This window comes from Symphalangus syndactylus, chromosome 12 (assembly GCF_028878055.3).
Source record: "Symphalangus syndactylus isolate Jambi chromosome 12, NHGRI_mSymSyn1-v2.1_pri, whole genome shotgun sequence".
Classification (NCBI taxonomy): domain Eukaryota; kingdom Metazoa; phylum Chordata; class Mammalia; order Primates; family Hylobatidae; genus Symphalangus; species Symphalangus syndactylus.
Genome location: NC_072441.2, coordinates 53,925,815 through 53,939,563, shown reverse-complemented (window position 1 = coordinate 53,939,563; position 13,749 = coordinate 53,925,815). Strand labels below are relative to the sequence as shown.

At 37.2% G+C, this 13,749-nt stretch overlaps 1 protein-coding gene across 5 annotated transcripts in view; it reads right to left on the bottom strand.

Moving 5' to 3' along the window:
- The window catches only part of CDC14A (cell division cycle 14A), a 179,649-nt gene that overhangs the window by 78,196 nt on the left and 87,704 nt on the right, over positions 1-13,749 (bottom strand). For all 5 annotated transcript variants that reach the window (XM_063625594.1, XM_063625593.1, XM_063625591.1 and 2 more), the window contains one exon: positions 3,016-3,082. In XM_063625594.1, coding sequence (XP_063481664.1) covers positions 3,016-3,082 — 67 coding nt within the window. The remainder of the gene's footprint in view (positions 1-3,015; positions 3,083-13,749) is intronic.

The following is a 13,749-nucleotide window of genomic DNA, read 5'->3' as shown; positions in this document are numbered from 1 at the left end:
AAATGAAACAAAATAAACTTATAGTTAGAACCTGTTGGGAACTAGACCTAACTATGACAGAATATATCATAGTGATTAACTTCTTTGTTGGGAGAAGAAAAATCAATTATTCTTATGAGTTTTTGTCTTCCTTTTATCATAGGGAGATATTTAGCCCCCCAAAAAAACCCTGCATCTTTTACTGTTTTTTTCTTCCTTAATATTTCTACTTAATAGGCCCTTATTAATATTTGATGAGATAATATATACATTATATATACTACATAATATTTATATATACTATATAATATATATATTTACATACTATATAAAATACATAATATTTATATATACTATATAGTATACATATAATATTTATATATACTATATTATATATAATATTTATATATACTATATAATATATATAATTTTATATATACTATATAATATATATAATTTTATATATACTATATAATATATATTTATATATACTATATAATATATATTTATATATACTATATAATATATATTTATATATACTATATAATATATATATTTATATATACTATATAATATATATTTATATATACTATATAATATATATATTTATATATACTATATAATATATATATTTATATATACTATATAATATATATAATATTTATATATACTATATAATATATAATATTTATATATACTATATAATATATAATATTTATATATACTATATATAATATATATAACATTTCTTAATATTTCTACTTCATAGGCCCTTATTTGTTCCTAAAACTCTATCTTGGGAGAATCTGTTTCATGATGATAGTTTCTGACAAAGTAGAATTATACTTGACTGCTCTTACAATTTAAAGAAAAAAAAACTGATATTTTTATCACAAAGTAAAACTCATACTCAGTTTTGTAACCAATGACTTAGAACTTTTAAAAACTATCCAGCTAGCTCAGATCTAATATTTTAAAGAGAACAGAGTCTTTTATTTTATAAATCATGAAGCTACACAGATTACAATAGAATACAAAACCACAGGTACATTTAAAATTTACATGATCAAGTCATTAAAAATAGAAAAAGAAACTAGCAAGCCAAGCTCCAGTACATCTATCAGTGTTTTTTCAAAACACAGAACATGCGCCATCAGCATCAGAAACACTTAGGGTAATTCATATGAAAGAAGCAGACTCCTGGGCCCCACCCCAGAAGTATTAAATCATATTCTCTGTGGTTGGGGCCCAGGATCACCATTTTCAGCATAGCTTCCCAGGTGATTCTTAGAAACGCAAAATTCTGATAACACTGGTTTAAACAACCCCTACAGAATAAGCAGAACAAATTATTTAAATTAGTCCATTCTAAAACAAAACAAAACAAAAAAAACTGAGTTCATCCATATGCACCTTTCCAGACAAAAAAGTGAGAAAAATATATACACTCTGAAGGATTCACTTTTTTTTCCTCTGTATTTTCAAAGGGTTTGCTTATATCCACATAACATGGAATATAAACTATACTTATGACAATGCCAATACATTAAAATCAGAGAAATGTGCTCCCTAAAAAGGCAAAAATGTGGCCATACTCTGTATAGGTTCTTGGAATGGTACTACTCGTTGCCACACAAAAATAGCCCAGAACATGGTGCCTTACGTAAGAGAATGAACTTACAGGAAATGTCTCAGGTACTTAAAGACATGCTGCACAATCTATCAGATCCTCCAAAATCTCATTTGTCTTTGAGTTAACCCCAATATTTGATGAAACAAGTTTACGTACCTTTCCTCTACAACAGGAAGGATGGCACAACTTTCTATACTGAGTTACTAATTACCATAATTACAGGCAACGATATTCCAGTGTGAACTCTTTCTAAATTTTTTAAGTGTTATAAAACAAATGGCCTGTACCAGATGGTAAAAAAGGCAAAATAATAATAGTGACGATAAATAAATTATTTTTTCCCTCAGGCATATTTTCCAAATGCTATAACCAATGGTTATATGTTGGGTAATGTCTCCATAGAAGTTCTTAACTGGCATTACTGGAAGTGCGTCTTGGCAATATTGTTGCAAGAGTGGGCTAGGGTATCACTGTAGTTGTTTAAGTGGAAAGAAAAATATTTGAAAACTATTTTAAAGTTTGATAGGGTTTAAATTCATTCTAAATGAAATAGAAACAACCATGTATAAAACAGGTAGCACATTTATCACACCAATTTTCTCAACTCAAAACACAGCAAAAATCAGTTTTATATTACATCCGATAAATGAACTAGAATTGCTACTGATAATATATTTATAGTCCATGTGACATTATTATGTATGTCCTATGATCTATAGGTTATGTAATATGTACATTCCTGACTGATAATAAACCACGGTTATATGTTCGAGATGGAATTATGTACTTTGAGCCCTTATTAGAATTTACAGTATAGCTTGTATAACTTCTCAGATTGTGAATTAATGTTTCTAAAACATGTTCCGAGAGCTCTCAGAAATCTTCTAGTTTAACTTCTCCATTATATACAGAAATAATTAAATAACTATGACTTGGTTCTCAAACTTTGGAGTGCATCACATCACCTGGAGAGGTTGTTCAAATACAGACCGCAAGGCTCCACCCCCAGAGTTTTTGTTTTAGTGGGTCTGGGGTGGGACCAAGCAGCAGAGGAGCACAGTGGCTTAGATAACTTCCTGACTCTCCCACACCAAGATCAAGCCTGATAATGAAGCTAAGCATGTGACAAAGCAATGTCACAGGCACTGCAGCTGATAGTGGTGATAAATCTGCCCTGGAACACAAATAGTTTAAACAACAAAGAAAGGCCCCTTCCACTCCCTCCTCCCAGTTTTTCCTGGTGTTTGTATTTTACAAATCAATCATCCTTCAAGAAGTGAAAAGCCTTCTACTTACTGGCTCCCCTTTCTTCCCTCCAACAACAAATAAGGATGTTGAGATTATTCCTTTCTCATATTTTTTTAAACTACTGTGTCAACTACAGCAAGGAGAATTGTTATTACCTTTCTGATTCCCTGCAAACAGTCGAGAATGGTGAGATTGTAAGTGCAATTTCCAAAGGAAGCATCCCTATAAACATAAATAAACTCAACATTAAAAACTTGCATTTAGAACATTCAAATAATAAAATATAATACCAAAGTCAGCTGGAGATGTGCTTGTTTGGCTTCACAGCTATCAACATGGTAAACTTATATAATACATTAGATCCTACTAGTTAACTACCACACTTAACTGAAGCACTTCTGAAATTGCTTTAATCCAAGGCCGATTTAAGAGCCTGCGTTCCTGAGTCCGACTGCCTTGGTTCCACTTCCAATTCGACCAGGAACTGCACAGGAACTTAAGCAAGTTATTTTACCTCTATGCTGAATCTTGGTCTCCTCATCTGTGAAATGAAGTTAATGATAGCAGCTATCACTCATAGGACTGTTGTCAGATTGTGTTTTTTAAAATATGTAAAGTCCTTCATATAGTGGCTGGTACATAGGAAGCACTTCATAAATATTATGACTATTCTTATTATTAACAGTGAATTGGACTGTTTGATTAAGTAAAACATTCATCATTGCAAGAGGTATTCTGGCAGAGGAATAACCTCCTGTCAGGAATATGATAAAAACAAGCTTAAAAGATAAGAGAGACAATGTATGTAGGCCAACAGAACCTAGCAGGTGTTTTCATGGATTAAATGCCATCCTTCCCCTACAAAAAAGAAAAGAAAAGAAAGAAAACAGGAAAATGTAGTCAGGCTTCCAAACAATCTCCTCTGAGTCACTGGGAGCCACGAGAGCTTCTAATGCACCATGAAGTACTCCTTCAAAAGGAGTGGGAACCTACTGTGGTGAAAATTGAGTGCTTCATACTTTATTTAAGTTTTTAGAGCAATTTAGCAGACCTGCTTTAGGCAACATAAAACTAAAGTATCAAGTTCAGGTCAGTTAAGCAAGAACTGGCACCAGAGCTTTAACACTACAGTGTTCCAAGGTGTCCGAGGTAGGAAACTTGACCTCAAGGCTCCAGGCTCTCTGCCCAGCCTCTACTGCTGACCCAAGAAACAGAGCAGGCAGACACCTATCTAGACAAAGTCAAAGGCACATATGGCAGCCATCAGGAAGGGGCCAGAAGATGTTCCCAGGGGAGAATAGACCTTTAAGGGCTTTAAGGTATAATTAACATAAAACCAACTTTTACAACCATCCAAGGTCACTTGAACCTATGGCTGCTAAGCCATGAAGTAAAATGTAACTTCATCATCCCTGAGTTTCAGCATCCCGAAAGCCTAACATAAAACTAGGAAGTTAGCAAAGCAACTTAACAGAATGCTTAAGTCCTGAAACTTCAATTATTCCAGATATTTAAGTCTCATTTCAAAAGGAGGGATCTTTGTTTTTGTGTTTTTAAGTATCGTCTGAACTCACATGTCAGCGAAAAATAAAATAGCCCCCTTTTCAAATATCTTGTAAAAATGTAAACTATATGTTAGAAAGCAAATTTTAATGGGCTATGCCACAGAAAAGAGTGACTAGGGATCTAAGAAAAATATTAGTTTATATAAAAACCATAAATTCCTTTGCAGACACTTGTCTTTGGGGTTCAGAGTCTCTGTGCCATGGACTCTCAGCGACCTGAGGAGGCCTGCGAACCCATTTCCTCAGAATAATGTTTTTAATGCATAAACTAGGATTAAGAGAAAACTATTTCAATTACATTTAAATAAAGTTTAAATATGTATTTTAAATATACTAAAAAACAAATCTTCAATACCCCAAAATGCACTTTTTAAATTAATATATAACAAGATCTAGTGGCAAGCCTGATAACTGCTACTATAATTTTGAGGAAGGAATGAGCATAAATATTTTAAGAAATAATAACTGTAAGTGATATTAAATTGTCACTTATATTGCTAATGCTACTACAGTTCATTTACAACATTTATAATTGGATGTAACCTTGTAATTGATAAGGTAAGGTCAGTAAAAATAAAGATAATTTTTTTCTCATCTAAGTTCACTGACTCCCTGAATTCTCTCCACAAACCCTAGATTAAAAACTACTGCTTTACGTTTTTTAAAAGGGGGTAAAAATTTCTTTATATTTAAAAAGAGTAAAAAAAAATTACGAGAAGTAGAGGTATCCCTTATTCTTTCAAGTATCTCTTCCCACCCCTAGACTCAGCTAAACAATGTCACTAATGTAAGCCACCAGAAAAAGTTCCAGGCCTATTCTTTCTGAATGTCTGCAAAGTATGGTGAGGCTTTCATGATACTTCCTACCCCATCACAGCCACAATTGTTACCAGTGTGACTGAAAGGAGAGCTCTGGTGACCCGGTGGTCAAATCTGCAGGCCTCCAAAGCTGGGAGAGAAAGTTAATATGCCATCTGACAGAACTAGGCAAGTCAATCACCACAGGCTGAAAAGGCACACAGAAGTTTACAAATTGAAATCTAATAAGGAATGCAATAGAATTTAGTCATGTCCTCCAGATTGAGAAAAGGAAACGGCATGCCTTTTTTGAGTACCAACTGTGTCAGGTAATTTAGATGCATTAGCACATTTAACCCTCATGACAGCCACATAATGCCAACAGGTTCCCAAAATCCGCCCCAAAGACTGGACAAGAAAGAAATGGCTTATTAGTGGCATGTGGCTCATACATAGTCACAGGAGAATACTATAACAGTGAAGGGACACAAAAACATGTTGTATATTCTCTGGGGGAGAAAAAGAGAGAAGATAAAGATGGGAGATTGAACCCATGCATCTACCAAACCCCACTAAAAGGAGATTTTTTTTCTTTGAAACAGGGTCTCACTCTGTCACCCAGGCTGGAGTGCAGTGGTACGATCTTGGCTCACTGCAGCCTCCACCTCCTGGAATCAACTGATCCTCCAGCCTCAGCCCCTGAATTAGCTGGAACTACAGGCACAAGCCACCATGCCCAGCTAATTTTTGTATTTTTCGTAGAGCCGGTGTTTCGCCATGTTGCCCAGACTGGTCTGGAACTCCTGAGCTCAAGTGATACACCCACCTCTGCCTCTCAAAGTGCTAGGATTACAGGTGTAAGCCACTGCACCTGACCAAAAGGTGAATTTTTAAAGGCTTTTGTTTTTTAAATGGAAACCAACAAAGACTAGGAGAATAAGAGAAGAGACAAAACAATAAAATTTTGAAAGCTAGAAATCATTTAGATGAGTGGTAAATAAGTTAGAAGACCAAGAAAACTGAATGCTAAACTGACAATGAAAAAACTGAAAACCAGTTGGGCACAGTGGCTCATGCCTGTAATCCCTGGACTTTGGGAGGCCGAAGCAGGTGGATCACCTGAGGTCAGGAGTTTGAGACCAGCCTGGTCCAACATAGTAAAACCCTATCTCTACTAAAAATATAAAAATTAGCCAAGCATGGTGGCAGGCACCTGCAATCCCAGCTACTCGGGAGGCTGAGGCAGGAGAATTGCTTGAACCTGGGAGGCAGAGGTTGCAGTGAGCCAAGATAGTACCACTACACTCCAGCCTGGGCAGCAGAGGGAGACTCCATCTCCAAAAAAAAAAAACTGATAACCAACACAATTAATACCAGGTAAGTCTCAAAAGGCTTAGGAATTGGCAGCACTGTGTTATCCTGGAAGTGAAGATAAAGGAAACGACTAAAATAAGACTGAAAGTCCATTTAAGAGGCAACATTCCCTCCCATTTTATAAGTCAATTTTCCCTGTTGATTTTCCTCAACTCACCAATATAGTCAGGACCATCTCGAAATAGAATGGTTGGCCCTAGGAGGCAAAAAGATACCTGCCCCACATGATGTTCAAACTTGGAATTGGAAGATTCTTTCTAAGGAATTTTTTTCACCTGCATTATAACATGAAATGGAGGTCGGGAGTTAGGAAAACAGCAGAGTATTGGCCCCAAAAGTCCCCTCCTACTCTCAGGTTATACCACTATTCAACACCATTGATCATCTCTTTATCTTTCTTCTGGATCCTTTCCAACAGAATTTAAACATTTTCAGGTCCCTACTAGCTCTAAAAAGAACACGCCATCCAAAATTTTCCCAGCTCCACATCTTCCTTCAGCTTCCACCCAGTTTGGACTCCTCTTTAAAACAAGATTTCTCTAAAGAATTACTCCTGCCAGCATCATCCTGATACCAAAGCCTGGCAGAGACGCAACAAAAAATGAGAATTTTAGACCAATATCCTTGATGAACATTGATGCAAAAATCCTCAATAAAATACTGGCAAACCGAATCCAGCAACACATCAAAAAGCTTATCCACCATGATCAAGTGGGCTTCATCCCTGGGATGCAAGGCCGGTTCAACATACGAAAATCAATAAACGTAATCCAGCATATAAACAGAACCAAAGACAAAAACCACATGATTATCTCAATAGATGCAGAAAAGGCCTTTGACAAAATTCAACAATCTTCATGCTAAAAACTCTCAATAAATTATGTATTGATGGGACGTATCTCAAAATAATAAGAGCTATCTATGACAAACCCACAGCCAATATCACACTGAGTGGACAAAAACTGGAAGCATTCCCTTTGAAAACTGGCACAAGACAGGGACCCTCTCTCCTAGCACTCCTACTCAACATAGTGTTGGAAGTTCTGGCCAGGGCAATCAGGCAGGAAAAGGAAATAAAGGGTATTCAATTAGGAAAAGAGGAAGTCAAATTGTCCCTGTTTGCAGATGACATGATTGTATATCTAGAAAACCCCATCGTCTCAGCCCCAAATCTCCTCAAGCGGATAAGCAACTTCAGCAAAGTCTCAGGATACAAAATCAATGTACAAAAATCACAATCATTCTTATACACCAATAACAGACAGAGAGCCAAATCATGAGTGAACTCCCATTCACAATTGCTTCAAAGAGAATAAAATACCTAGGAATACAACTTACAAGGGATGTGAAGGACCTCTTCAAGGAGAACTACAAACCACTGCTCAATGAAATAAAAGAGGATACAAACAAATGGAAGAACATTCCATGCTCGTGAGTAGGAAGAATCAATATCGTGAAAATGGCCATACTGCCTAAGGTAATTTATAGATTCAATGCCATCCCCATCAAGCTACCAATGACTTTCTTCACAGAATTGGAAAAAACTACTTTAAAGGTCATATGGAACCAAAAAAGAGCCCACATCGCCAAGTCAATCCTAAGCCAAAAGAACAAAGCTAGAGGCATCACGCTACCTGACTTCAAACTATACCACAAGCCTACAGTAACCAAAACAGCATGGTACTGGTACCAAAACAGAGATACAGACCAATGGAACAGAACAGAGTCCTCAGAAATAATGCCGCATATCTACAACTATCTGATCTTTGACAAACCTGACAAAAACAAGCAATGGGGAAAGGATTCCCTATTTCATAAATGGTGCTGGGAAAACTGGCTAGCCATATGTAGAAAGCTGAAACTGGATCCCTTCCTTACACCTTATACAAAAATTAATTCAAGGTGGAGTAAAGACTTACAGGTTAGACCTAAAACCATAAAAACTCTAGAAGAAAACCTAGGCAATACCATTCAGGACATAGGCATGGGCAAGGACTTCATGTCTAAAACACCAAAAGCAATGGCAACAAAAGCCAAAATTGACAAATGGGATCTAATTAAACTAAAGAGCTTCTGCACAGCAAAAGAAACTACCATCAGAGTGAACAGGCAACCTACAGAATGGGACAAAATTTTTGCAATCTACTCACCTGACAAAGGGCTAATATCCAGAATCTACAATGAACTCAAACAAATTTACAAGAAAAAAACAACCCCATCAACAAGTGAGCGAAGGATATGAACAGACACTTCTCAAAAGAAGACATTTATGCAGCCAAAAGACACATGAAAAAATGCTCATCATCACTGGCCATCAGAGAAATGCAAATCAAAACCACAATGAGATACCATCTCACACCAGTTAGAATGGCCATCATTAAAAAGTCGGGAAACAACAGGTGCTGGAGAGGATGTGGCGAAATAGGAACACTTCTACACTGTTGGTGGGACTGTGAACTAGTTCAACCATTGTGGAAGTCAGTGTGGCGATTCCTCAGGGATCTAGAACTAGAAATACCATTTGACCCAGCCATCTCATTACTGGGTATATACCCAAAGGATTATAAATCATGCTGCTATAAAGACACATGCACACATATGTTTATAGTGGCACTATTCACGATAGCAAAGACTTGGAACCAACCCAAATGTCCAACCATGATAGACTAGATTAAGAAAATGTGGCACATATACACCATGGAATACTATGTAGTCATAAAAAAGGATGAATTCATGTCCTTTGTAGGGACATGGATGAAGCTGGAAACCATCATTCTGAGCAAACTATCGCAAGGACAAAAAACAAAACACTGCATGTTCTCACTCATAGGTGAGAATTGAACAATGAGAACACGTGGACACAGGAAGGGGAACATCACACACCGGGGACTGTTGTGGGGTGGAGGGAGGGGGGAGGGATAGCATTAGGAGATATACCTAATGCTAAACAATGAGTTAATGGGTGCAGCACACCAGCATGGCACATGTATACATATGTAACAAACCTGCATGTTGTGCACACGTACCCTAAAACTTAAAGTATAATAATAATAATAATAATAATAAAAAGAATTACTCCTTTTCCTTTTTTTTTTTTTTTTTTTTTTAGATGAAGTCTCACTCTTGTAGCCCAGGCTGGAGTACACTGGCGCAATCTTGGCCCACTGCAACCTCTGCCTCCCAGGTTCAAGCGATTGCCTCACCCTCCCGAGTAGCTGGGATTACAGGTGCCTGCCACCATGCCTGGTTAATTTTTGTATTTTTAGTGGAGATGGGGTTTTACCATGTTGGCCAGGCTGGTCTCAAACTCCTGACCTCAGATGATCTGCCCACCTCGGCCTCCCAAAATGCTGGGATTACAGGCGTGAGCCACCGTGCCCATCCTCATCTTCCCATTTAAAGTGTACAATTCAGTGGGGTTTGGTGTATTCATAATGTTGTACAACCATCACCAGTAATTCCAAAATATTTTTACCACCCCAAAAAGAAACTCTGTACTCATTTGCAGTCACTCCCCATTCTCCTTCCTCCAGCCCCTGGCAATCCACTAATTTATTTTCTGTCTGTCTGGATTTACTTATTTTAAGCCCAGAGAACATTGTGCATGGATCATCTTACCTAATACGTCAGCAACAAGTAACTCCCTACTTTGCTCTCTTCTCTCGGTTCCTGGATTTTCCTTCTACCCTCTAAACACTACTTCCAACCTCCTTTGCAAAGTCATCCTTCACTTCCCAGTCTTTAAAAGTCAAACCTTCTCAAGTTTCAACTCTAGACCAAAATTCTTCTCACTCCATACTCTCTCTAGACCAGGGCCTCTAAAACTTTAGTGTGTATTGGCATCACCTGGATAGTTTCATAGACACAGGCTGCTGGGCCCCACCTCAAGTTTCTAATTCAATAGGACAAAGGCAGGGCCTGAGAATTTGCATTTCTAACAAGTTTCCAGGTGGAGCTGAGGCTGCCGCTAGAAGGGCACATATTTTGACAATCATTGCCCTAGACATCTGCATAAATTACCATCTATCTACCAATGACCCTCAAATCTCTCTAGCACAAACTCCTTCTTAAAGCTTCAAAAATAGTACAGCCAACCACCTACATGGCATTTCCATTTGGGTGTCTTAAAGATGTCTCAGACTCACTGTGTAAGAAGAATCTCTTGAATCTGCTCCCACTCCAAAAAAAACAACTGCAATGATAATCCAGTCTTGCAGCGCTCCCTGTCTGGGTAAAAGCTCCCACACTCTTTCAAGCTACAGGCCAGAAGTCTCACCTTTCTTTCCCCTTATCCTATCCCTCACTATGCACCATTGGTTTTGACTCTTAAATATCTCTTGAATGCATCACTTGCCAATTCCATTGCCACTGCCTTCCTACACCCACTCTTAGACTTTTTAATGGTTTTCTTCACTGAAGCCAGAGCGATATTTTTAAAAGGCAAATCTAATCTGATCGCTCTTCAGCTATAACCCCTCACTGACTTCCCATTGCTCTCAAGGAAAAGTTCAAATCTTTACTGTGGCCACAAGGCCTGGGGGTATCTGGCCCCATCTTCCCTGAGCTCCCCAGTAGCCACTGGGCTCTTCCTACAGAACCTGAACATCTGCAAGTCACATGTTCTTCCCGCTCACCCTCATCTTAGGTTACCCTCCTCAACCTTCAAACTGCCACGCCTGGCCACAATTCTATCTTTCTAAATGTGACTTCTGGCATACTAGTTGACTGAACCATACAGCTATTATACAGTGATTATAAAAATCCACAACTATGACCATAGGAAGAATTTGCAGTCAATAAATAGTTCTGGAATGAAAAACTAAATGAATGAATATTTAAATAGAAGGAGCAATTGGGACTTGTTGTTTATTTTGTGTTTAGTGTTTATTTTGCAGAAAAACAGTAGGAAAAAAATTAAGTTTAAGAAAACTAGAATCAACATCCACAATTAAATGTTAAAAGAAAGAGCTTGTTTCACTGGTATCCTAGCACTGTCTTATATAGGCTCTCAAGAGTCAACTGTTAAATATTCAGAAATTTTGAGAGCCCAAATCAGCAGTGGTAAAAGTATTTGTACCGTGGAAATCAGCAAATACTTTTTACTTACAGAGCCAGTTTACCAACATACCACTGCTTGTAACCTGAGAATCTAAGAAATCACTCAGAATGAAGCAACCTTATAAATATTAATAATGGGAGATGAAACCAGAGATGAAAGAACATATTTACACAAAATAAGAAAGCATTTCTTATTATGAATAATGAAGTTACTCAAAGAAGAAAGAATGGAGAACAGAAGCACAGTGTCTACAATGTGGAGACTACATTAAAAAATACAAAAAGAGCTGATAGAAAAGAGACTAAGAAATTTTGGAAATGACTGTGATCTGCAAATATCTTAAGTCCTTGATTCTCTAAATTCTCTGGGTAACAAGTAGTTAGGAGGTATGCAAAAATTGCAGAGCAATGGGTTGGAAAGGATCATGAAGGTCATCTAAGAACCTTTATAAGCACTGAACTGAATCCCATCTTCACAACCTCCACAAGAAGATGAGCTTCTTAAGGACAGGAAACGTGTCTTTTATGTCTGTTGGCCCAGAGTATAGTACAGTGTTGGGAAAATTAGTATGTTATAGATATTGCTGAATGAATTAATACAGGAATGAATAAATGATCATTACCAAGAGTTCATTCAACTTATGCCTGAACACCTCTGGTGGCTAAGAACTATTGACCTTTTGAAGCAAAAATGTGTCCAGGCATGATGGCTCACACCCATGATCCCTCTGGGAGGCCAAGGCAGGAGGATTGCTTGAGCCCAGTAGTTTGAGACTAGCCTGGACAACAGAGGGAGACCCCTTCTCTACAAAAAAAAAAAAAAATTTAGACAGGAGTGGTGGCAAGCTACCTAGAAGGCTGAGGCAGGAGAATTATTTGAATTCAGGAGTTCAAGACTGCAGTGAGCTACAATCTGGCCACCGCATTCCAGCCTGCTAACAGAGTGAGACTCTATTTCTAAAACCAAATAAATAAAGCAGAAAGGATATAAAACAATCTTTAATCATGAGCTATGTACAATAGCAAAAACACTCTAGATCATCACTGTCCAATGGAAATATAATGCCATCCTCAAAAGAGAGCCACATGTATAATTTTAATTTTTTTATAACCATATTAAAATAAAGTAACAAGAAAAAAGTAAATTTTAGTAGTGTATTTTGCTCATCCAATATATCTAGAATACTCTCATTTCAGCATTAATCACTGTAATTATAAATAAGATATCTTACATTTTTCTTTTATATTAAATTTTTTTATTTTGAGACAGGGTCTCACTATGTTGTCCAGGCTGATCTCGAACTCCTGGCCTCGGCCTGGGATTACAGCTGTGAGTCACCACACCCCGCCTTTTATACTACATCTTTGAAATCCAATATGTATTTTAAATATACAATCTATCTCAATTTGGACTAGACTGATTTCAAGTGTTCAATAACACATGTAGCTACTAGCTAACATACTGGACAGTTCAGCTGCAGACTATATTGTATGTATACTTCAGAGCTAGACAATGCCCAAAATACTTTACACAATTGTCCAAAGTACATCCTAGTTTCCAGCCTCTGAGCAAATCTATGACATCTATGTACCAGCTACAGTAAAAGAAAGAGCTTGTATCATCGAGACCTACAACACGAAACTGTATTGAGAATTAGTAGGGAGGACAAAACCATCTCCCATTCACGAAAGAGCAAAACCACATGCCTCAGGAGGCAGGGCCCAAAGTTGAACATGACCTGTACCTAACAAAAAAAACAAACAAACAAACAGACAAAAAAACAGAATCTCAGCTTTTCAGATTTAATATAAGGCTATACAGAAATCATTTTACTCATCTAAAGAAACAGAGATATGTGAAAATTCAATTCTAAGTCATGGCTTAAAAGGTCACCTGAAATCAGCAGAATAAAATCTGTCTAGAACTAGCCATAACACCAGAAAAACAGACCAAGACCTGTACTCTGGGCATTTTATCAACATCTGATTGACACCCATTTAACCACTAATTTTTCTATTCTTTTTTTTTTTTTTTTTTTAATTTCAGAGACAGGGACTCATTCTGTCACAGCAGCATGATCATAACTCACTGCA